Here is a 25,428-nt window from a genome sequence, read left to right on the forward strand (position 1 = left end):
TTCCTTTGTATGAATGCCCCCGACCCGAAAAAAATCTACGAAACTACCTGTTGGTCCTGGAGAAATGTAGAAGTCCGATCTGAGGCCTTCATTCGCTGAGCAGTGTACGGGGATCTGTCTTTCACGTACGGACGTTGCAATCACGTGGGCCTGGACCATCAATCACTAACTAGTATTCTCATCGATAATAATGGGAAATCCGTTTGTACGAGTTCCCATTACTATCAATAAGAATAAACCCCTAAAACAAGAAACACAGCACCATAAATTTAAAAAAACTCACATATTTAAAAATAACTAAAATTAAATGTAATTAAATGTTTTAGAAAAAAAAATTGGGGGAATTTTTTTAATGTGTTTTAATAGGGTTAAAATAAATTTACCTTACTGGATCGGGTTTTTAACATAAAATGAATGATTAAATTTAATTTCTCTATGTTTCAAAAGTGTTACACTGGTAAAAGTAAGCTATGCGCCTGCTTTTACTACATGTAAAAGTTTGAAGGGCATTCGCTGGGCATGAGTTGGGCAAATAGCCCAATTTCTGCTGCGCGGACATCCTTCCTGTGGGGATGCGTTCGATCTGTCTAAAGAAATATTAAACAGATCGGAAAAGCCAGTTTTCAGCGCATGCACATCGCGCCCCGAGAACCGGCTTTTTGCGAGGCTTCGGACGACACACCTCGGGAGCAGCGCAAATGATGAGACACAATTTGCACGCACTGATGTTTTGATGCAAAACTGGCGTAAATAAGGTCGGTGCAATTTTCCACAAGTAAAAAAGGTACAAAATGGCTCTTTTGTTGTAGTTGTAGTTAAGCTGTAAAGGTCCAAGAAATTCCGTGTCCTTGAGTGTAAATACATGAAATTACATTTTGAGGTGGTTTTTCTAATTTATATATTAAACAAGAAAACATAAGAACTCAGTAGGCATTTTAATAGACCGTAAAGCATATTACCATCATTTTCAAAGCGTGCCAGATAAGGGGAAAATCCCATGCGAGTTCACATTAACTGCAAACGATGGAATGATGTTAAGTGGACAGTGACATTTTATGTGGTAAATTGTTTCATTCGAACAAAAATCTTATTATCTTACCAAATTGTTGACAGCACTATTGGAAGCCATGGCAAAGACTTTGATGTACCTTAAGCACTGTTACTAAGGCAGCTTCTATTTTCCGCATTATTAAAGAATGGAAGGTCTTTTCAGTTAATGTTTAAAATAGCTTATTAAGCAAAGATAGTTTGTTGTGAGGAATATTTTTCTTGCCAATATAAAGGATACTGTGGCTTTGATATGAACTGATCAGTTCTTAATGATACTTGACACATGAAACAAGAAAAACTGCTGTGTAAACAGTCGTATTTCTTAGCCAATGTCTCACTAACATTAAAATACTTACGCATATTGGGACCAGCACTGCTCTGCTCAACTGATTTTGAAATGGCCGATTCAGTTCACAGTGGAATCAGCAAGTCAAGCAGATGTAATGCGATTTGCAACCTGGAGGCTACTGTTATTGCAGAGTAATGAATAAAAAGCAAAACAAACCACTTCTTTTAGGATTACAGTCGTCAATAATCCCTTGTAAAATTACTTACAAGAGAATCTAAACTCAGAGAAAAGCATTGCAACATTGCTACATTTAATGCAGAGTAAGATTATGATGCAGTTTCTAGGTTCAGATTGCTTAAGAGAAAAACAAAAGTTTAACTTGAAGCATGTAGATTAATTTTAAGAGTGTATTTTTGTTTAAAAAATATTTTAGTATTTATTTTTAAAATATACTCAATCATTGATATCTGTCATTGCTGATAGTTGGCTCCCAAGGTATGGGAAGTGGTCCACATTGTCCAAGGTCTCATCATGGATCTTGATAATTGGGGAGCAGTACTGTGTGGCAGGGGCATGTTGGTAGAGAACCTTTGTCTTATGGATGTTTAATGTAAGGCTCAGACTCTTGTATGCTTCAGTAAATGTGTCAACGATGGTTTGGAGTTCGGCCTCTGAGTGTGCACAGACGCAAGAGTCATCTGAATATTGTAAATCAATGACAGAAGTAGGAACAACCTTGGGTCGGGACTGGAGGCGTCGGAGGTTGAACAAAGCGGGAAATGGGCTAGAGTACTGATAACAGCAAAGGTGGAAATATGGTGTGTCCTGTCATTCAGAGACACAGAAACATAGACACATAAGTTAATTGTATTACATAAGAACACAAGAAATAGGAGCAGGAGTAGGCCATTTGACCCCTCGAGCCTGCTCCGCCATTTAATAAGATCATGGCTGATCTGATCATGGACTACGCTCCCCATAACCTTTTATTCCCTTGTCGCTCAAAAATCTGCCCATCTCCGTCTTAAATATATTCAAAGACACAGCCTCCACAGTTCTCTGGGGCAGTGAATTCCACAGATTTATAATCCTCTGAAAGAAGAAATTCCTCCTCACCTCAGTTTTAAATGGGTGGCCCTTATTCTGAGACTATGCTCCCTAGTTCTAATTTCCCCTATAAGTAAAAATATCCTCTCTGCATCCACCTTGTCGAGCCCTCATTATCTTATATGTTTCGATAAGATCACCTCTCATTCTTCTGAACTCCAATGAGTATAGACCCAACCTACTCAACCTATCTTCATAAGTCAACCCCCTCATCTCCGGAATCAGCCTAATGAATCTTCTCTGAACAGCCTCCAATGCAAGTATATCCTTTCTTAAATATGGAAGCCAAAACTTCAAGCAGTATTCCAAGTGTGGCCTCACCAATACCCTGTACAGTTGCAGCAGGACTTCTCTGCTTTTATACTCTATCCCCCTTGCAATAATGGCACCTGAAAATAGGAATGTCAGATGACTAAGAAGCAACAATACAAAAAAATGTTTCTGTAAATATTTGGCTGCTAATAAATATTGAAATAAATAGAATTATTGATTGTAATACAAGTGTGAATGTTAACTAGACCTAGAAAGTAAAAGATAAATTAAATATTTTTCTGGAGAAGTTTATTGAGTTGATTTATATTCATCGATTTGTAAAAGCAAATAATCAAGTATCACGAAACAGTTTGTAAAGAAAATAGCCTGAGGAAAAGAGCGTTCAAAGACCAGGATCTCAAACCCGGCATCAAGTTCATGGTCTACAGAGCAGTAGTGATACCCGCCCTCCTATATGCTTCAGAGACATGGACTATGTAAAGCACTGTAGTAGCACCACCAACGCTGCCTCCGCAAAATCCTGCAAATTCATTGGCAGGATAGGCACATCAACGTCAGCATTCTCTCTCAGGCCAACATCCCCAGCATCGAGGCATTGACCACGCTTGATCAGCTCCAATGGTCGGGCCACATTGTCCGCATGCCCAATACTAGACTCTCGAAACAAGCACTCTACTCACGGCAAGTGAGTCCCAGGAAGGCAGAGAAAACGCTTCAAGGACACCTATTTTCTATGTTGAAAAAATGTAACATCCCCACCAACTCTTGGGAATCCCTGGCCCAAGACCACTCAAAGTGGAGGAGAAGCATCCGAGAAGGCGGCAAACACTATGGGCTAAACTTTTCCGAAAGCCCCACACTGCCCGATTGCTGCCCAAAAAGACTGCTAAGATTCAATGGGGTACTGAAGTTGCATGATCAGCCATATCATATTGAATGGTGGTGCAGGCTTGAAGGGCCGAATGGCCTACTCCTGCACCTTTTTTCGATGTTTCAAATAACGTTGGCGAAAAATTCCATAAAAATGGGAAAAGGTCCCGCCCGACGACATAATGGATCTTACACGTAGATTCTTGGCGGTTAAACACGAAACTTGAAAAAACGGACGGTTCGAACAGAATGGACGGTAAGTACTCAAAATTGAGACCGAGGCTGCGGTTGGGCCGAGGAGGGGGGAAAACTCAAAAAATATTTTTTCAATGAAACAAAAAATAAAAAGTTAGAAAACATTCTCAAGACCCTTTTTATCTTAATCGTCAGGAAAGCATTAAAAAAAAACTTTAACTTAACTTTCTTTGCGAGGTATTCACCTACTGCCCTGTTTCAGCAGCTTTTCGTGGGTGTTTTTTTTTGATCTTACGTATAGGTCCCTGTTGAGGCAAAACTTGGATCGTGGCAGTTTTCTCGGCGGTGCACGCAGGTGCACGTGGGCGGTCTGCTCCCCAGCAGTATTTTGAAAATGCCGGCTGAGCTATTTAAAAAATGAAGAGGAAACTTTCGCCAGGCGGTTTTTCACCGAAAAAGAGCTGTACCGCCAAGAAAACCGCCGAAAATGAATGGGAAAGTCTAGCCCTTTGAGTCTCTTCGCTGGGAGCACGCAGAAGCCGAATACAAACACGAATACGAAGGAGTGTACGACAAATCAAGCACTCCACCCACCCTTCCCTCGAACCACCATCTGCCCCACCTGTGACAGAAACTGTAGATCCCGCAGTGGTCTCATCAGTGACCTTAGAACTCATAGTAATGTGAAAGCAAGTCATCCTTGACTCCAGGGGACTGCCTAAGAAGACGACTCCAGCCCATACTTTGTGTCATATTTTGGCATTAATCTGTCTTAATTAATCTGAAATACCAACGTTAGACAGGCACAATTTTTACAAAGACCTATGAATAGAACATCCAATTAAAAATTGAAAACTTTTACATTTGTAAAAAGTCGGGACCCAAACTAGATCATTGGAATGCAAGATAAATAGAAGATGCAACTTGAAATGGGCTTTGTTGACCAGAAGACGAAGCTTACTTCACCAAAATGTAGTACTTGTGGGGTCGGAAGAGGTTTGAAAATAGCCTTATGAAGCAGGGATTAAAGTATTAATCATGTATGATGTTAGTAAGACAAAAACACAATTTGCTGATGTGGCAAAATTGGCAGGTGCAATGTAGAACAATGGTGTGAGTTCCTGTTATTCAGAGCTAAGGTCTTGAGCCGAGGAAGTGGGTTCCTGCTTTTCAGAACTAAGATCTTAGGCCTAAGAAATAATTTCTTGTTAGTGGCAAGAGGCAGGATGCATATATGTTCATATCCAAGGAGGATACTGGAACAATTAACAAAGTTAAAATTAAACACTCTGTAACAAAGCAAAAAAATTTGTCATGCGGTAGGAAGACTGACCAATGATAATGTAAATGATGACTTTGCAAAGAATTCTGTATAAAGGAAGCAGCTCCTAAAGTGTTCGAGGAGAACGGTTAGGATGGCATCCAGTTGAGAAACTGGTGTAGCCGTGTCTCCCTTGATCAAGCAATTAAACAATTCTTTTCTCCACAACAGGCCTGTGTTGAGTGTTTTTGTCATACTCCACATCAAATGGCTTAGTCGGCAGGATGCACTTGGGAGAAAGACAGACGGACGTTTGCAGACCATCACGAGTGAGTATATTTTAAATACCACTCATAAATCCGATGCAATCTGCCGCGAAACGTGTCGGTCGCCTGGGGTGTCCGAACTTGTGAGAAAGGTCTGTAATGGTGTAAAAGACTTGAGGGTCGTTAAGCGGTCACAATAGTAATTATCAAAGTAAGATCGGTTTCGTAGGTTTGTAATTGCAGAACCTAGGTTCAAGGAAACCAGGTTAATGGGAACAGCAAACTGAAAGAAGGGTAAACATACCAAACATAGATGACGTGCAAAGATATGCTAGATTAGGGGTCGGAAGGTTCACTGAGTAGGTATTTTACCGATGACCATAAAAATTGATAGTTACTATATTAAGTGACGGATGGGATCCCAAAGACCCCGCAAAACAAAAATTATGGTGGGAGAAACAAAAAAATAAAAAGATGGCCAAAGCAGGGTTGATGGTGGTCAGTCAATAAGCTTTGTTGAATGTAAGTGGTTGCGTGGAAGACTTCTTGACTGTAGAATATTTGAGGTGAGAGTTAATTAATTTTTCATTTGTCTGGAAGCCGGTCTTTTAAAAAGAGAAATGGTGTATCTATGTTTGTTTTAGCTCCACCCACCTTTTTCGGGCAGAGAGCTGAAAGTTTTTAACCCTTTGTAGTGTTGTTCTAGATGTGGGAAGTTTAAGAAATGTGAAGAAGTTGAATTGTGTACCTAGAATTGAATGGCACTTTAAGTTAGAAACACAAATGTGGATTTATTGTGATGATAAGTTATGGAGCTAGGAAATGCACAAAGGGTGGGTTTGTTTAACAAAAGATAAAACTTAAATTAAAAATGTGAGGTCTCATTGTAAATCAATTAGAATCGTAACAAAGTGCTGTCTTTTCAATTTGGTTATTGCAAGCTGAGACGCCCAATTATTTGTTGAAAAAAGCACGCAACCATTGATTATATTGGATTGAAAGATAATAAATTTAGTCTATGAATGAGTTAAAGAAAGGAGAAGGGAGTGTAATGCCTTTAAAAAAAAAGCCTGTGTGGGTTTCTCGAGGCTACAGGCTGGGGGAAGCTCCGCCCTCGTTTTCCTTTGTGTAGACTCTCACGTAAATGACGTGAAAGCTTCTAGTTCAGTAAAAGAGATTTAAATAAAAAGATTGGCAGTACAGTATTTGAATTGGGATTTTGAGATATTCTTCTTGATAAACATTTTGGTTGTATTGGAAAATCTTGGGTTTGGAAACATTTGTAAAAGAAATAATACTAAACAGTTTAGAAAAAAAAAAGTTTGGAAACAATCTAAAAATTTCATTTTCTCTGATGAGAGACAGAAATGCACGGGGACAGAATGAGACCCATAGCTTACTATTCAACCCAACAATCACCAGTAGCCGTAGGCTTGTCCAGATGCGTGGCTGCACTAGACTGCGCCACATGGGCAGTCAAGGTTAGCCAACCTGTCGTGATCACAGGAGAAATTGTCCTACACACTAAACACACTGTGGTAGAAATGTTGAATACTGGGAAGCTCCGGGCCGTCTCTAATGTCCGCCTAGCAAAGTGGGAAGCCGTTTTACTGCCCGACGATGAATCAGTAAGGATAGTCAGAGGCACCAGGGAAAACACAGCAGAAGGAATCCTCATGAGGGGGGAGCCCCACGAGTGTAATGCATTAGAATGGAAAGATTCCCCAGGGAATGTAAGTGAGGTAGCTCTCGAAAACCCAGACTTCACATTGTATGTGGACGGCCACCCACGTGCGGGATGGGCGGTATTAAACCAGCATCTTGAGGTAGTGATGCAGGGAGCTCTGGACGGAGGCCTTTCAGCCCAAGTAGCAGAATTAACCGCACTGATGGAAGCCTTATTACTGGCAGAGGGAAAGACAGTGAATATATATACAGATAGTAAGTATATTGGGGTAGTACATGACACTACATGGTAGCATGGGGAAGGAGAGGGTTTGTTATCTCTGGTGGCGAGGCCATCAAACATGATGGACATATAAAATCACTATTAGAAGCAGCCAGCAAACCAGCTAAAGCAGCAGTGATAAAGGTAAAGGCCCATCAACGAGTAGAGGACGAAATACAGCGTGGAAATGAGGCTGCGGACAATGCCACCCGAGAAGCGGCCACATCCGCAGACATAAAAATAGAGTCAGTCTGTAGCATTACCACAGAGGAGGACATAAGCATAGTTAAACTGCACGCAGATTCGAACGAGGAAGAGCAGAATGGGAGAGAAAGGGAGGATCACCTGGCAGAGACTCCGTGTGGAGAAAGGACGAAAAGGTGTTGGCCCCTTCCTGCATTCAGCAAATGATCATGGAGTTACACCACGGCATTAACCATGCCAGGTGTAACGCCATGATATCCAATATCTCACGGGATTGGTGGTGGCCGGGAATTGGGCGCAACGTTGCAAAACATTGTCAGCACTGTGTTACGTGCGCCCAACATAATTCGGGAAAAGCGATAAAAATAAGGATGGTGCACCAACCCCGCCCACGGGGACTATGGGAAAACATACAGATTGATTTTACTGGGCCCCTAATAAACTCCAGGGGAAGGAAGTTACTGCTTGGTGACTATTGACCAGTTTACAAGGTGGGTGGAAGCATTTGCCACCTGCAATTGCACCGCAACCACGGTAGCCCGTATGCTAGCGGAAGTGGTAATTCCTAGATGGGGGATTTCCATTCAGATAGATTCGGACCAAGGGACTACCTTCACAGGAAAGGTAATGAAGGAAACTTGTAAAATATTGAACATTAAGCAGAAATTCCACATCCCCTACCATCCCCAGAGTTCGTGAATGGTAGAAAGAATGAATAGAACCCTCAAAACCTCCCTGTCAGTAACCTTACCTATCAGTAAGTAACCTATTAGCATTGTTGTTGCCAAATTAAGTTAATCTAAGGGTTAAGTCAAGGCAGGAGAGCTCGGGCACGTGTTATGCTTCTCCTGTACTATGTGGGAAGTCAGGGACGCTTCCAATGTCACTGACGACTACACGTGCGAGAAGTGCATCTGCCTGCAGCACATGACTGTGGGTGGATTTACTCTGGAGCAATGGTGCTTTAGATGTACGAGGAGAAGGATGAAAGCGCTGGTAAAAGCCGCTCAAAAATACGAAAGGAAGCCTTTGCTGAAAGTAAGTAACAGGGGAGACGAACCAAACCAATGCGAATACCTGATATGAGTCGTGAGTGTCCCAATCCTATCGCCTGATCAACAAAATCGGGGCGGGAGACACACGAGTCCAGTAAGGTAAAAGAATTGGTCACGGTGGGTTAATAGAATAACCATATGGCCAAAGGGGGGGGGGTTGAAGCGGGGATTAAAGAGTTAAATACATATGATGCTAGTAAGACAAAACCACAATTTGCTGATGTGGCAAAATTAGCAGGTGCAACTGTATAACAATAGTGTGAGTTCCTGTTATTCAGAGCTAAGGTCTTGAGCCTAGGAAGTGGGTTCCTGTTATTCAGAACTAAGGTCTTTGGCCTAAGAAATAAGTTCCTGTTAGTGGCAGGAGGCAGGAGGCAGGTTGCAGGATGCATATGTTCATACCGAAGGAGGATACTGGAACAATTAACAAAGTTAAAATTAAACAATCTGTAACAAAGCGAAAAGAATTGTCACGTGGTAGAAAGATCTGTGTTGAATGTCTTTGTCATACTCCACATCACCTTATAATATACTTCAGCCCATAAATGTTTACTCACAATCTTGCTTTAAAAATCTTCAAAAAATGTCCTGAGCCTACTTGCAGAAGAAAGTATTCATTGGACCTGATTGACACTATTGTGTGTAGAAAATATAGCTTTGAGTGGGTCCCTGCTGTGCAAAAATTGAAATACAGGAATTTACAGTAGTTCATTTGAGAAAAGTAGATGGAAAATATAAAAATCCAACAACTAAATCAGCTGAGTTAGGCACAAGCAAAGAAAGAGGCATGCATATTAGAATGTCAATTTTTACCCTGGTCCCAAGCCTTCAAAACAGGCCACTGTGAGCGTGGACTTGTACTTTGCCGAGTATCTGTAAGAGCCATGACACAAAGAGACTAAATTAAAATGGCAGTTAATAGTAAAGCATGTGTTCAAAATATGGAAAAATGTATATTTTTTAGGATATCTCCCTGCTGGTTACAAATAGCAGGCACAACTTAAATGCTTCACTCTTTGTGAGACTTTATGATTTTTAATAGTTAATTGCATTAAGGCAACAGAGATGATCTACATATGCTTCTGAACATGAAACTTGTCAGAATGAGCACACAAAGTTTATTTCACAGCATTAATTTGCAAACAAGTACTGACAACAGCCAAGTAGAATTAACATCTTTCTGACATGAGCCATTAGAAGAAAAAGATTAAGTATGCTCCTGGCATTGCCAGGTTCTGTGCCTCACAGCACTATGTCTCTATTTTAGTCTCTTTCTAGGGAACAGAATGAGCTCTACGTGCTTTAACTCACTTGGAAATAACATCAAATAGGTACCACACTCACCTTTAGGCCTTGGTGTCCGTTTTCTTCGGTCTCTGAATGCAGTACCTGACTGCAGGGCCTCCAGCAGGCTATCCATCACTCCTGTCTCATCACCCTCTGTGGAAAAGGATTGAGGGAATTCTATCAGCCTGGAGGGTTACCATAGCAATGTCAAAGAGAACAGGGAAAGACCACTATGTCATGACTAAAACCAGCAATTTCAGAACTAGACAAGCCTTTAACTTAGTCATAAATCAGCTTTCTTTTTACCAAGATTAATCACGTTTTAGATTTTCTCAGAGCCAATAAATAAAGACCAAAGTTGAATTGATTCACCTGTAACTATTGCTTTCAGTGGGGAAGATCAGCAGCCACATTGCACAGATTTTGTCACACAATGAGATGCATAACAACTAGAACTGGCTGCTAGTTTTTGCATGTTGAAGAGCTCTGCTGCTAATAGACTGCAGTGTTGATTGAACAATGGTCATGGAAAATAAAAAGACTTATTCTGCAGATCAGAAATAAAGGTCAATGTAATCTACTGTTTATGTCATATTCTTGTCCTGTTCTCTCTCTACTTCACTAGTCTCACAGACATGATGAGATTGGCATTAATGCAATCAATCATTCTTTAATATATCTCAAAAGCTAATACTTCCAGTATTGGCACTTTGTTTTACAGACAGGCAGCCTTATCCCCGAAAACAAAGGCTTTATCTAAATGAATCACCTGTGAAAGGTTGAGAATATTGTTGACCTTTATTAACTGCACTTCATTTTAAATGGAAACATTGTCTCATGAGATCATCTGTCATTTCAAGCAAACAAATTATCTAAATACTCTTTTAATTCCATGCTCGCTAATTTTACCTGAACAACCTATACAAAGCACACGATTATGCACACGTTTCCTTCATATAGCATAACATGTTATTGTGTGTAGTCCGATTTATAACTACCTGAATAAAAAGATCAGAATAAGTATTGATACAATGGCCTGAATTTTCTCCAGGTAGGCGGGTTTGGGGGCAGGAGGCTTCTGAGGAGGTCAGGTTTCCCATAAGCCCTGCCAACTTTAACGGCAGGACCTGATTTGAATGTGAGGCCCCAGATTCCCTCCTGCAGCCAGTAATATCGAGAGGCTGGCTGGCTGCGGGTGGGTAGGCCTGCAGCTGCGGAGAGGGAGAGAGGATTCAGTTTGGGGGAGGGATCGCACATCGTCAGGGGATCGGGGGGTGTCGCCGATCGGTAGGGGATCGGGATGCTGGTCAGGGATCAGGGGTTGGCTGGGGAAGAGGATCGGAGCCAGCCACCGGAGGATCATGACTGGTCAAAGCATCATCATTTTGGGGAAGGGGGGGAGGGAGGGAAGAAGGTAATCGGAGGCCTTGTGTGGAGGTCTCTGATCATAGGGGGATGGGTTGGGTAGGGACCCTGGATCCGGGAGGTAGGTATAAATCCACTTACCTCCTGCACGCAGCAGTCCCCATCTCAGGTTAACTGCTGGGTTTCACCAATTGTGTGAAACCTGTCCCCATGCAGTTAAAAACAAAATGGAGGGGAATTAAAATAGGCTTCCAGCCTCATTACAGTATTTAAATTGAGGTAAGGCCCCCTGGGAGCAGGTAGGTCGACCGCTCCCCCCTTCTGGAAGTGAGTGGGTTGGAGGCGGGATCAGCTCGAGAATCCCATTTTTAACACTTTAACTGCCCCAATGCTCCAAACCCACCCATTTTTTTGGGGGGGAGATCCGGCCAATAGGTTTGTGCAAATATTTGAAGATGGGTTGAAAAAATAAATCTTAAATATTTTATTCTAACTATGCTAATAGTGTGACATTGTCATGTTGAGTATAATGTACATTCATATTAAAAGCATTACAAATACAGTGTCTTTCTGAACAAACAAACAGCAGTAACTTAAACTACATAAGACTGTGTGAATTAATGGGCTTTTTAAACTGAAGAACTGAAGAGGTTAGAAGGGAATAGGACATGAGTGGCAGAAGCAGCAGAATATAAACAGAGCAGGACCCGAGGACAGCGCAGATCTGAGCAGCAGCACCAGCGGAGGAGGCGGACTATAAATAGAGTGGGACTCGGGGACTATGCAGACATAAAGGGCGGCTGCAGCAGAGTATCTCCTGCAAATTCAAAAATAAATTAAAAGGGGTGATGTCACAGGACAACAGGTACGTGATTGGTTGGTGAGTATTAACTTTTTTTAATCTCTAAGCTACAATAATGGTTTAAATTAAGAGCTGCGAAACTATAACGCACTTTAATAAATGAATAACTTAACTAGATTAACTAATTAATATAACTATAAATAATTGTTGAATAAAGACTTTAACTAATTAAATAAATAAAACATGGTTTAGACTAAGATATGGCAGAGCAGGTTGTGTACCTGGGCTGAAAGTATAGGGAAATTTACATAAGAAATAGGAGCAGGAGTAAAGTAGGTCATTTGGCCCCTCGAGCCTGCTCCACCATTCAATAAGATCATGGCTGATCTGATCAATGGACTCAATTCCACTTCCCTGCCCGCTCCCCATAACCCATTATTCCCTTAATGCTCAAAAATCTGTCTATCTCCGCCTTAAATATATTCAATGACCCAACCTCCACTGCTCTCTGGGGTAGAGAATTCCAAAGATTCACAACCCTGAGAAGAAATTCCTCCTCATCTCCGTTTTAAATGTGCGACCCCTTATTCTGAAACTATGCCCCCTAGTTCTAGATTCCCCCAGGAGGGAAAACATCCTCTCTGCATCTACCTTGTCAAGCCCCACAGAATCTTATACATTTCAATAAGATCACCGCTCATTCTTCTAAACTCCGATGAGTATAGGCTCAATCTGCTCAACCTTTCTCCCTAAAACCCCTTTATCTCAGGAATCAACCTCGTGAACCTTCTCTCAACTGCCTCCAATGCAAGTATATCACTCCTTAAATAAAGGAAACCAAAACTGTACGCAGTACTCCAGGTATGGTCTCACCAACCAGTCCAGTTGTAGCAAGACTTTCCGACTTTTATACTACATCCCCCTTGCAATAAAGATCAACATTCCATTTGCCTACCTAATTACTTGCTGTATCTGTATGCTAACTTTTTGTATTTCATGTATAAGGACTCCCAGATCCCTCTGTACTGCAGCATTTTGTAATCTCTTTCCATTTAAATAATAATTTGCTTTTTTATTTTTCCTACCAAATTGGATAACCTCACATTTTCCCACATTATACTCCATCTGCCAAATGTTTGCCCCCTCACTTATCCTATCCATATCCCTTTGCAGATTCTTTGCATCCTCCTCACAACTTGCTTTCCCACCAATCTTTCTATCATCAACAAATTTGGCTACATTATACTTGGTCCCTTCATCCAAGTCATTAATATAGATTGTAAATAGTTGAGGTCTCAGCACTGATCCCTGTGGCACCCCACTAGTTACAGTTTGCCAACCTGAAAATGACCCATTTATCCCAACTCTGTTTTCTGTTAGTTAGCCAATCCTCTATCCATGCTAATATATTGCCCCCAACCCCGTGAGCTCTTGTCTTGTGCAGTAACCTTTTATGTGGCACCTTATCGAATGCCTTCTGGAAATCCAAATACACGACATCTACTGGTTTCCCTTTATCCACCCTTCTCCTTGCATCCTCAAAGAATTCCAGCAAATTTGTCAAACATTGTTTCCCTTTCATAAAACCATGCTAACTCTGCTTGACTGCATTATGATTTTCTAAACGCCCTGCTGCTACCTCCTTAATAATGGACTCCAGCACTTTGCCAATGACAGATATTAGACTAACTGGTCTATAGTTTCCTACTTTCTGTCTCCCTCCTTTCTTAAATAGGGGAGTTATATTTACATTTTCCAATCCGCAAAGACCTCTCCAGAATCCAGGGAATTTTGGTAGATTACAACCAATGCATCCACTATCTCTGCAGCCACTTCTTTTAAGACCCTAGGATGTAGGCTATCAGGCCCAGAGGACTTGCCCACCTTTAGTCCCATTAGTTTGCCTAGTACCTTTTCTCTAGTGATAGTAATTGTTTTAATTTCCCCCCTCCCAATAGACCCTTGAGTACCAATTATTGGGATGCTGTTCTTCTACTGTGAAGACTGATACAAAATATTTGTTCAAAGTCTCTGCCATTTCCCTGTTTCCCATTATTAATTGCCCAGTCTCATCCTTCAAGGGACCAACTTTTACTTTTACGACTCTCTTCGTTTTTAGAAACCTGTAGAAGTTCTTACAGTCTGTTTTTCTATTTCTTGCTAGTATACTCTCAATCTATCTTCTCTCTATTATTTTTTTAGTCATCCTTTGCTGGTTTCTAGAAATGTCCCAATCCTCTGGCCTTCCACTAATCTTCACAACATTGTATGCTTTTGTTTTTAATTTGATACCATCCTTTACTTCCTTAGTTAGCCACAGATGGTTTATCCTTCCTAGTCTTTCTTTCTCACTGGAATATATATCTTTGCTGAGAGTTATGGAATATCTCCTTAAATGTCTGCCACTGCTTATCTACCATCTTGCCCGTTAATCTATTTTCCCAGTCCATTTTAGCCAACTCTGCCTTCATACCTTTGTAATTTCCTTTAATTTAAGTTCAGGACACTAGTTTGAGACCTAATTTTCTCACCGTCAAACTGAATTTGAAATTCTACCTTGCTATGATCACTCTTCCCAAGAGTAACCTTTACTATGAGATCATTAATTAATCCAGTCTCATTACCAGATCTAAAATAGTCTGTTCCCTGATTGGTTCTGCAATGCACTGTTCAAGGAAACCATTCCGGATACAGTCTATGAACTCTTCCTCAAGGCTATCTTTCCTAATTTGGTTTGTCCGATCAAAATGAAGATTACAACCGTCCATGATCATTGCTGTACCTTTCTTACAAGCCTCTATTATTTATTGATTTATACTCTGTCCTACACTGTAGCTACTGTTAGCAGGCCTATAGACTACTCCCACCAGTGATTTCTTTCCATTATTATTTCTTATCTCCACCCAAACTGATTCTTCATCTTGATCTTCTGAGCAAATCCGATTTCTCACTCATCATCATCATAGGCAGTTCCTCAGAATCGAGGAAGACTTGCTTCCACTCTTAAAATGAGTCATTAGGTGGCTGAACAGTCCAATACGAGAGCCACAGTCCCTGTCACAGGTGGGACAGATAGTTGTTGAGGGTAAGGGAGGGTGGGACAGATTTGCTGCACACTCTTTCCGCTGCCTGTGCTTGATTTCTGCATGCTCTTGGTGATGAGACTCGAGGTGCTCAGCGCCCTCCGGGATGCGCTTCCTCCACTGAGGGCGGACTTTGGCCAGGGACTCCCAGGTGTCAGTGGGAATGTTGCACTTCATCAGGGAGGCTTTGAGGGTGTCCTTGTAACATTTTGTCTGCCCAACTTTGGCTCGTTTTCCATGAAGAAGTTCCGAGTAGAGCGCTTGCTTTGGGAGTCTCGTGCCTGGCATGCGGACAATGTGGCCTGCCCAGTGGAGCTGATCAATTGTGGTCAGTGCTTCAATGCTAGGGATATTGGCCTGGTTGAGGACACTAATGTTGGTGCGTCTGTCCTCCCAGGGGATTTGTAGGATCTTGCGGAGACATCGTTGGTGGTATTTCTCCAGCGACTTGAGGTGTCTACTGTACATGGTCCATGTCTCTGAGCCATACAGGAGGGCGGGTATTACTATAGCTCTGTAGACCATGAGCCTGCACTACACTGATCTCATCCTTTATTAACAGAGATACCCCACCTCCTTTCCCTTTCTGCCTATCCTTCTGAAATGTCAAATACCCCTGAATATTCAGTTCCCAACCTTAGTCACCTTGCAACCACGTCTCTGCAATGGCCATCAGATCATACTCATTTATTTATTTTTGTGCCGTCTTGTTATCTTGTTACGAATGCTGCATGCATTCACATAAAGAGCTTTTAATTTTGTCGTTTTACCATTTTCCCTACTCTGACGCATTCTAATGGTTATGCACTCTGTCCGTTCCTGCCACACTATGGTTATCATTACACCTATCACTAACCAGCAATATTGCCTTCTCTTTTCTCTTTGACTTTTTAAATTTACACTCACCTGATCCCTCCCCCCCAATGTTTAGTTTATAGCCCTAGCTGCAGCCCTAGTTATTCGATTTGCCAGGACACTGGTCCCAGCATGGTTCAAATAAAGCTCATCCCAACGGAACAGCTCCCTCTTATCCCAGTAATGGTGCCAGTGCCCCATGAATCGAAACCCATTTCTCCACACCAATCTTTGCACCACGCGTTCATCTCTCTGATCTTATTTACCCAATGCAAATTTGCTCGTGGCAAAATATTTCAGAGATTATTACCTTTGTGGTTCTGCTTTTTATTTAGCCCCTAGCTGCTCATACTCCCTCAGCAGAACGTCTTTCTTTGTCCTACCTATGTTTGTCGACAGCGAGACTGTCCCAAGTGAACACGTCTGCAGTAGATGTCTCCATCTCGAATCTCTCCGGCTCAGAGCCATTGTTCTGGAGTGCGAGTTGGAGACACTCCGAAGCATAAGGGGGAGGAGTATCTGAACAGCTTGCTCCAGACTTTGGTCACACCTTGAAGAGAGGTACAGCTTCAGAACGGGGTTGGTGTCTCCGATAGTGTGCAGAGTAAAGGGAACCAAGGTAAGAAAGGGAACGAGGATCCACAGAAATTGATCCTATACAACAGGTACAATGTACTTACTACCTGTGAAGATAAGGATAAAGACTATCGGAAGGACAGCCAGAATGTGGATCTTGGCATTTTGGAGCAGGAGGCTGTCCTAAGGGGAGAGGAAGATGAGGAGAAGCAACATAATGTGGTAGTTGTAAGGGAGTCTATAACTAGGGTGACAGATAGCATCCTTGTTAAACAAGATCGAGAGTCCCACATGGTATGATGCCAGGGTGAGGGACATCTCGAACCAGCTTGAAAGGATATTGGAGGCGGAGGATCCAGTTGTTGTGGTCCATGTTGGGATCAACAATATAGGGAAGAGTAGGCAAGAGGTCCTGTTTGGGGAGTACCAGGAACTCGGAGCTAAATTAAAGAACAGGACCTCAAAGATTGTAATCTCTGGGTTAGAGCGGACGGTCTGCACCTGGGCAGGACCGGAACCAATATCCTTGGGAGAGTGTTTGCTAGTGCTATTGGGGAGGGGTTAAACTAATATGGCAGGTGGATGGGAACCTATGCAGGGAGACAGAGGGAAGCAGGATGGGGGCAGAAGCAAAAGTTAGAAAGAAGAAAAGTAAAAGTGGAGGGCAGAGAAACACAAGGCAAAAATCAAAAAGGGCCACATTGCAGCAAAATTCCAAAAGGGCAAAGTGTGTTAAAAAGACAAGCCTGAAGGCTCTGTGCCTCAATGTGAGGAGTATTCGTAATAAGGTGGACGAATTAACTGCACAGGCAGCAATTAATAAATATGATATAATTGGCATCATGGAGACATGGCTCCAGGGTGACCAAGGCTGGGAACTCAACATCCAGGGGTATTCAACATTCAGGAAGGATAGACAGAAAGGAAAAGGAGGTGGGGTAGCGTTGCTGGTTAAAGAGGAAATTAACGCAATAGTAAGGAAGGACATTAGCTTGGATGATGTGGAATCTGTATGGGTGGAGCTGCGGAATACAAAAGGGCAGAAAATGCTCGTGGGAATTGTGTACAGACCACCAAACAGTAGTAGTGAGGTTGGGGACAGCATCAAACAAGAAATTAGTGATGCGTGCAATAAAGGTACAGCAGTTATCATGGGCGACTTTAATCTACATATAGAAACATAGAAAATAGGTGCAGGAATAGGCCATTCGGCCCTTCGAGCCTGCACTACCACTCAATAAGATCATGGCTGATCATTCACCTCAGTACCCCTTTCCTGCTTTCTCTCCATACCCCTTGATCCCTTTAGCTATAAGGGCCATATCTAACTTCCTCTTGAATATATCCAATGAACTGGCATCAACAACTCTCTGCGGTAGGGAATTCCACAGATTAACAACTCTGAGTGAAGAAGTTTCTCCTCATCTCAGTCCTAAATGGCCTACCCCGTATCCTAAGACTGTGTCCCCTGGTTCTGGACTTCCCCAACATCGGGAACATTCTTCCCGCATCTAACCTGTCCCATCCCGTCAGAATCTTATACGTTTCTATGAGATCCCCTCATCCTTCTAAACTACAGTGTATAAAGTCCCAGTTGATCAAGTCTCTCCCATATGTCAGTCCAGCCATCCCGGGAATCAGTCTGGTGAACCTTCGCTGCACTCCCTCAATAGCAAGAACGTCCTTCCTCAGATTAGGAGACCAAAACTGAACACAATATTCCAGGTGAGGCCTCACCAATGCCCTGTACGATTGCAGTAAGACCTTCCTGCTCCTATACTCAAATCCCCTAGCGATGAAGACCAACATGCCATTTGTCTTCTTCACCGCCTGCTGTACCTGCATGCCAACTTTCAATGACTGATGAACCATGACACCCAGGTCCCGTTGCACCTCCCCTTTTCCTAATCTCCCGCCATTCAGATAATATTCTGCCTTCGTGTTTTTGCCACCAAAGTGGATAACCTCACATTTATCCACATTATACTGCATCTGCCATGCATTTTCCCACTCACCTAACCTGTCTAAATCACCCTGCAGCCTCTTAGCATCCTCCTCACAGCTTACACCGCCACCCAGTTTAGTCTCATCTGCAAAACTGGAGATATTACACTCAATTCCTTCATCCAAATCATTAATGTATATTGTAACGGGCTGGGGTCCCAGCACTGAGCCCTGCGGCACTCCACTAGTCACTGCCTCCCATTGCGAAAAGGACCCGTTTATCCCGACTCTCTGCTTCCTGTCTGCCAACCAATTCGCTATCCACGCCAGTACATTGCGCCCAATACCATGTGCTTTGATTTTGCACACCAATCTCTTATGTGGGACCTTGTCAAAGGCCTTTTGAAAGTCCAAGTACACCACATCCACTGGTTCTCCCTTGTCCACTCTACTAGTTACATCCTCAAAAAATTCCAGAAGATTTGTCAAGCATGATTTCCCTTTCATAAATCCATGCTGACTTGGACCGATCCTGTCACTGCTTTCCAAATGCGCTGCTATTTCATCCTTAATAATTGATTCCAACATTTTCCCCACTACTGATGTCAGGCTAACAGGCTAATATAGATTGGGCTAACCAAACTGGTAGCACTACGGTGGAGGAGGATTTCCTGGAGTGTATTAGGGATAGTTTTCTGGACCAATATGTCAAGGAACCAACTAGAGGGCTGGCCATCCTAGACTGGGTGATGTGTAATGAGAAAGGACTCGTTAGCAATCTTGTGTGAGGCCCCTTGGGGAAGAGTGACCATAATATGGTAGAATTCTTTAATAAGATGGAGAGTGACACAGCTAATTCAGAGACTAGAGTTCTGAACTTAAGGAAAGGTAACTTCAATGGTATGAGACGTGAATTGGCTAGAATAGACTGGCAAATGGTACTTAAAGGGTTGATGGTGGATTGGCAATGGCAAACATTTAAAGATCACATGGATGAACTTCAACAGTTGTACATCCCTGTCTGGAGTAAAAATAAAATGGGGAAGGTAGCTCAACTGTGGCTAACAAGGGAAATTAAGGATAGTGTTAAATCCAAGGAAGAGGCATATAAATTGGCCAGAAAAAGCAGCAAATTTGAGGACTGGGAGAAATTTAGAATTTAGCAGAGTAGGACAAAGGGTTTAATTAGGAGGGGGTAAATAGAGTATGAGAGGAAGCTTGCTGGGAACATAAAAACTGACTCCAAAAGCTTCTATAGATATGTGAAGAGAAAAAGATTAGTGAAGACAAACGTAGGATCCTTACAGTCAGATTCAGGTGAATTTATAACGGGGAACAAAGAAATGGCAGACCAATTGAACAATTACTTTGGTTCTGTCTTCACGAAGGAAGACACAAATAACCTTCCAGAAGTACTAGGGGACTAGTGAGAAGGAGGAACTGAAGGATATCCTTATTAGGTGGGAAATTGTGTTAGGGAAATTGATGGGATTGAAGGCCGATGAATCCCCGGGTACTGATAGTCTGCATCCCAGAGTACTTAAGGAAGTGGCCCGAGAAATAGTGGATGCATTGGTTATCATTTTCCAACAGTCTTTCGACTCTGGATCAGTTCCTTTGGACTGGAGGGTAGCTAATGTAACACCACTTTTTAAAAAAGGAGGGAGAGAGAAAACGGGTAATTATAGGCCGATCAGCCTGACATCGGTTTTGGGGAAAATGTTGGAATCAATTATTAAAGATGAAATAGTAGCGCATTTGGAAAGCAGTGACAGGATCGGTCCAAGTCAGCATGGATTTATGAAGGGGAAATCATGCTTGACAAATCTTCTGGAATTTTTTGAGGATGTAACTAGTAGATGGACAAGGGAGAATCAGTGGATGTGGTGTATTTGGACTTTCAAAAGGCTTTTGACAAGGTCCCACACAAGAGATTGGTGTGCAAAATCAAAGTACATGGTATTGGGGATAATGTACTGATGTGGATAGAGAACTGGTTGGCAGACAGGAAGCAGAGAGTCGGACTGGCAGACAGTGACTAGTGGGGTGCCGCAGGGCTCAGTGCTGGGACCCCAGCTCTTCACAATATATATTAATGATTTAGATGAAGGAATTGAGTGTAATATCTCCAAGTCTGCAGATGACACTAAACTGGGTGGTGGTGTAAGCTGTGAGGAGGATGCTAAGAGGCTGCAAGGTGACTTGGACAGATTAGGTGAATGGACAAATGCATGGCAGATGCAGTGTAATGTGGATAAATGTGAGGTTATCCACTTTGGGGGTGAAAACACGAAGGCAGAATATTGTCTGAATGGCGGCAGATTAGGAAAAGGGGAAGTGCAACGATACCTGGGTGTCATGGTACATCAGTCATTGAAAGCTGGCATGCAGGTACAGCGGGCGGTGAAGGCGGCAAATGGTATGTTGGCTTTCATGGCAAGTGGATTTGAGTATAGGAGCAGGGAGGTCTTACTGCAGTTGTTCAGGGCATTGGTGAGGCCTCACCTGGAATATTGTGTTCAATTTTGGTCTCCTAATCTGAGGAAGGACGTTCTTGCTATTGAGGGAGTGCAGCGAAGGTTCACCAGGCCGATTCCCGGGATGGCTGGACTGACATGAGGAGAGACTGGATCGACTGGGCCTTTATTCACTGGAGCTTAGAAGGATGAGAGGGGATCTCATAGAAACAAATAAAATTGTGATTGGACTGGACAGGTTAGATGCAGGATGAATGTTCCTGATGTTGGGGAAGTCCAGAACCAGGGGACACAGTCTAAGGATAAGGGGTAAGCCATTTAGGACTGAGATGAGGAGAAACTTCTTCACTCAGAGAGTTGTTAACCTCTGGAATTCCCTACCGCAAAGAGTTGTTGATGCCAGTTCATTGGATATATTCAAGAGGGAGTTAGAAATGGCCCTTACGGCTAAAGGGATCAAGGGGTATGGAGAGAAAGCAGGAAAGGCCTACTGAGGTGAATGATTTGCCATGATGTAGGCTTGAAGGGCCGAATGGCCTACTCCTGCACCTTTTTTCTATGTTTCTATGTTATTACCTGAGCCATGTGCAAATTGGCATAGGGATAATCTGATTAGAGAACTGAACACGTGGCTAAAGGAATGGTGTGCAAAAAAGGTGTTCCATTTCATGGGGCATTGACACCAGTATATGAACTGTACCTTTGGGACGGGCTCCACCTGAACCAGTCTGGAACCAGGGTACTAGTGGAAAGGATAAATAGGCTGATCATAAGGACTTTATACTAGTGGGGAGGCCTCAGTTGGAACTGGTAGTACAAATAGTAGTTCAAAAACAAACGAAAGGGAAGAGAGTAGAGTAACAATCAGAAATTGTGCTTTAGGCACTACAGGTAACAGGAAAACTGAAAGATGTCAAGTGATTAAACCAGGAGAGAGAAATAAGAAACATGTAAGTAAAGCATTAGAGCTGAAGGATAGACTCGAGTGTATGCCCCAAATAAGCGATTTTTATAGAAAAGCATGGAATATAAGGAATACATTGAATGAACTGCAGGCACAAATTCAAATTGGAGGGTATGACCTGGTAAGCCATTACTGAGACTGAGATATGACTGCAAGACGGCCAGGGCTGGGAACTAAATGTACCAGGTTATAAGGTCGAGAGGAAAGATACCGAAAATGGCAGAGGGGGAGGAGTAGTCTCAGCAATCAAGGATGAAATCACTTCAATGATAAGAGAGGCTATAAGGCGAGGTAAGCAGGCAGTGGAAACTTTATTGGTAGAATCAAGAAATAGGAAAGGATTTAAGTCTGTAGTGGGGGTTGTGTGTAAGCCCCCTGGTAGCAGCTGTGAAGTGCTGGATTGTATAAATACAGAGATTAGACAAGCATGTAGTAAAGGCAGTGTGGTTTTAATGGGGGATTTTAACTTTCATATACATTGGGATAAGCAGACGAGCACCTGTCAGAAAGATAGTGAATTTCTTGAGTGTCTTTTATACAACGTATATCCTAGAGGCAACAAGGGGGCATGCCATATTAGATTTAGCAATAAATAATGAGTCATATTTAGTTAACAGCCTAACTGTGTGAGAACATTTATCCAATAGCAATCCATAACATGATCAAGTTCAACGTAGCGTTTGAAAGGGAGAAACGTAAAACAGCTGCGATGATTCTAGATTTAGGTAAGACCGACTTCAACGGGATGAGACAGAGACTGTCCACAGTAAACTGGGCATAGCTGTTAATGGGTAAAATGATAAAAGATCAGTGGGAGATGTTCAAAAAATAACTGAATGCAATACAGAACCAATTTATACCCTAGAGGCAAGAGCTCTACTTGGCCCAAAAAATCCAGCTATGGAAGACTAAAGAGGTAAGGGGCAGCATAAAACTAAAACAAAAGGCATACCAAAATGCAAATAATAGCACAGATCCTGGCGAATAGGAAAGTTACAAAGAACAGCAAAGGGTCACAAAACCGATAGTAAGAGGTACAAAAAGGGAGTATGAACAGAAACTTGCAAAGGATATCAACATCAACACAAATAATTTTTACAATTATAGTCGATAAAGGAGGGTGGTCAGGAGCAATGTTGGCCCCTTAAAAACTGATAATGGTGATACTGTAAATGAAAATAAGGAAATGGTGGACATGTTGAACAATTACTTTGCCTCAGTATTTACAGTAGTATGCCGGAAATCCCAAGGAAACTGATATTGAATGGGGGACAGGAACTCTATAAAATTAATGTAAGTAAATTAACAGTAATGAAAAAAATAATGGCACTAAAGAGTGACAAATCCCCAGGAACAGATGGTTCCATTCCAGGGCTTGAAAGGAAGTAGGTGAGCACATTCCATATGCCGTAACTATAATCTTCCAAAGTTCTATCAATTCAGGAACAGTTTCTTTTGATTGGAAAATTGCACGTCACTCTGCTATTTAAGAATGGCGAGAGAGGGGAAACCAGGGAATTATAGACCAGTTAGCCGAACATCTGTTTTCGGAAAATTACAAGTCGATAATTAATAGGGTGACTGAATACCTCAAAAAGTGTCAGTTTATCAGAGACAGTCAGCATGGATTTGTGAAACGTAACAAACCTGACTGAATTTTTTGAGGAGGTGAAGTAGTGGACAGGGGATTGTCTATGGATATTATTTACGGACACGTTTATTTGTACTGTAAAAATGGCCGCCTCTTGTCTCTGATTGGTCCCCTTGGAGGATAAGCCACACCCTGAAGTTTCTCTGGAATGTGTAACTGGAACCACCCAGCCCAAGTTCTCACTGAATTCACAAATTGTAACTCGATCCACTTTGACTTCTAGAAGCCACAGAGGATAGATCTCCCTAGAAACCATCAAGTTCCAGCCGAAGTCCCTTACCCCAGCGCAAGTGCATCCCTCCCACCAGCCAAAGTCCCTTGCCCCCCAGCTGAAGTCCCTTATATCAGCGCAAGTGCTGCCTCCCACAGCCGAAGTCCCTTGACCCCCAGCGCAAGTGCATGACTATCCCTCTCCCTGCCATAGATGGGGCATTGTGTGCGGATTGTTAACACGTTTATTGGGTATGAAGTGAATAGTGACAGTGTTGTGACTTCTGGATTGAAATACCTCTCTCCCCTCCATTCCCCAAGCCCGTCTCTCTCTTCCCCCTACCCCGTCTCTCTCTCTCCCCCCACCACCCTGACTATTTCTCCCCCTCCCACCTTGACTCTCTCCCCCTCCCCCCACCCCGTCTCTCTTTTCCCCCCCACCCCGTCTCTCTTCCCCCCCACCCCGTCTCTCTCTTCCCCCCCACCCCGTCTCTCTCTTCCCCCCCACCCCGTCTCTCTCTTCCTCCCGACCCCGTCTCTCTCTCTCTTACCCCCCGACCCCGTCTCTCTCTACATGCCCCCCCCTCACCCGTGTCTCTCTCCCCCCTTCAGACTCTCTCCCCGCGCCCCCTCTCCAATCTCTCTCTCCCTCCCTCCCCCCAAACTCTCTCCCCACCCCCCCTCCCCAATCTCTCTCCCTCCCACACTCCCAGCTCTCTCTCTCCTCCACCCCCCCAAACACACTCTCTTCCCCCCCCCCCCCCGCAAGCTCTCTCTCTCTCCGCCCGCCCCCCCGCCACGACCTCCCCAAGCTCTCTCCTTCCCCCAGTCATATCCCCCCCACCCCCTCCCTTCCTGCTAACCGCCGCGGCTCAGCGGCTTGCGGCTCAGCTCTCTCTCTTTCGCCGCCCGGCCGCTTCTCTCCCCCCACAGGATCTCTCTCCCTCTCTCGCTATCCTGGTCGCTCGGAGGCTCGCGGAACGTGGTCGGACTGATTGCAGGGCCCTACCTCTGGTTCGGGTGGGAACTCGACAGAAAAAGTACAGTACAAGTAGTCAGTCCCATTATTTATGTGGATTTCCAGAAGGCATTTGATAAAGTCCCACATAAGAGACTGTTAACTAAACTTGAAGCCCATGGAACTGAAGGTAAATTATTGACCTGGTTAGGAAATTTGCTTGGCGGCAGGAGACGGAGAGTAGGGATAATGGGCAGACATTCTAATTGTCAGGATGTGACTATTGGTGTCCCTCAAGGATCTGAGTTGGAACCTCAAATACTCAGCATTTATTAACGACTTAGATGATGGCATCGAAACTTATATATCCAAATTTGCCGATGACACAAATATAGGCAACATTGTAGGCAGTATCGATGAAAGCAGAACATTACAAAGGGATATTGATAGATTAAGTGAATGGAAAAAAACTGTGGCAATTGGATTTCAATGTCGGCAAATGTGAGGTCATCCACTTTGGACCTTAAAAGGATAGAACAGGAAACTTCTGAAATGGTGAAAAGCTAAAAACAGTGGAGATCCAAAGAAACTTGGGGGACCAGGTCCAAAGATGTGATTAAAAGGCCATGAACACATACAAAAAATAATCAAAAAGGCTTATGAAATGCTGGCTTTTATATCTAGAGACTAGAATACAAGGGGTAGAAGTTATGCTGCAGCTATTCAAAACCCTGGTTG

General features: G+C 43.0%; 1 protein-coding gene across 1 annotated transcript in view; it reads right to left on the minus strand.

Moving 5' to 3' along the window:
* Positions 1 to 25,428, minus strand: part of LOC139275018 (protein diaphanous homolog 3-like) — a 1,005,387-nt gene that overhangs the window by 119,215 nt on the left and 860,744 nt on the right. The window contains 2 exon segments of the mRNA XM_070891880.1: positions 9,332 to 9,391; positions 9,863 to 9,958. Coding sequence (XP_070747981.1) covers positions 9,332 to 9,391; positions 9,863 to 9,958 — 156 coding nt within the window.

The sequence above is a fragment of the Pristiophorus japonicus genome, chromosome 10 (genome assembly GCF_044704955.1).
Source record: "Pristiophorus japonicus isolate sPriJap1 chromosome 10, sPriJap1.hap1, whole genome shotgun sequence".
Taxonomy (NCBI): Eukaryota; Metazoa; Chordata; class Chondrichthyes; family Pristiophoridae; genus Pristiophorus; species Pristiophorus japonicus.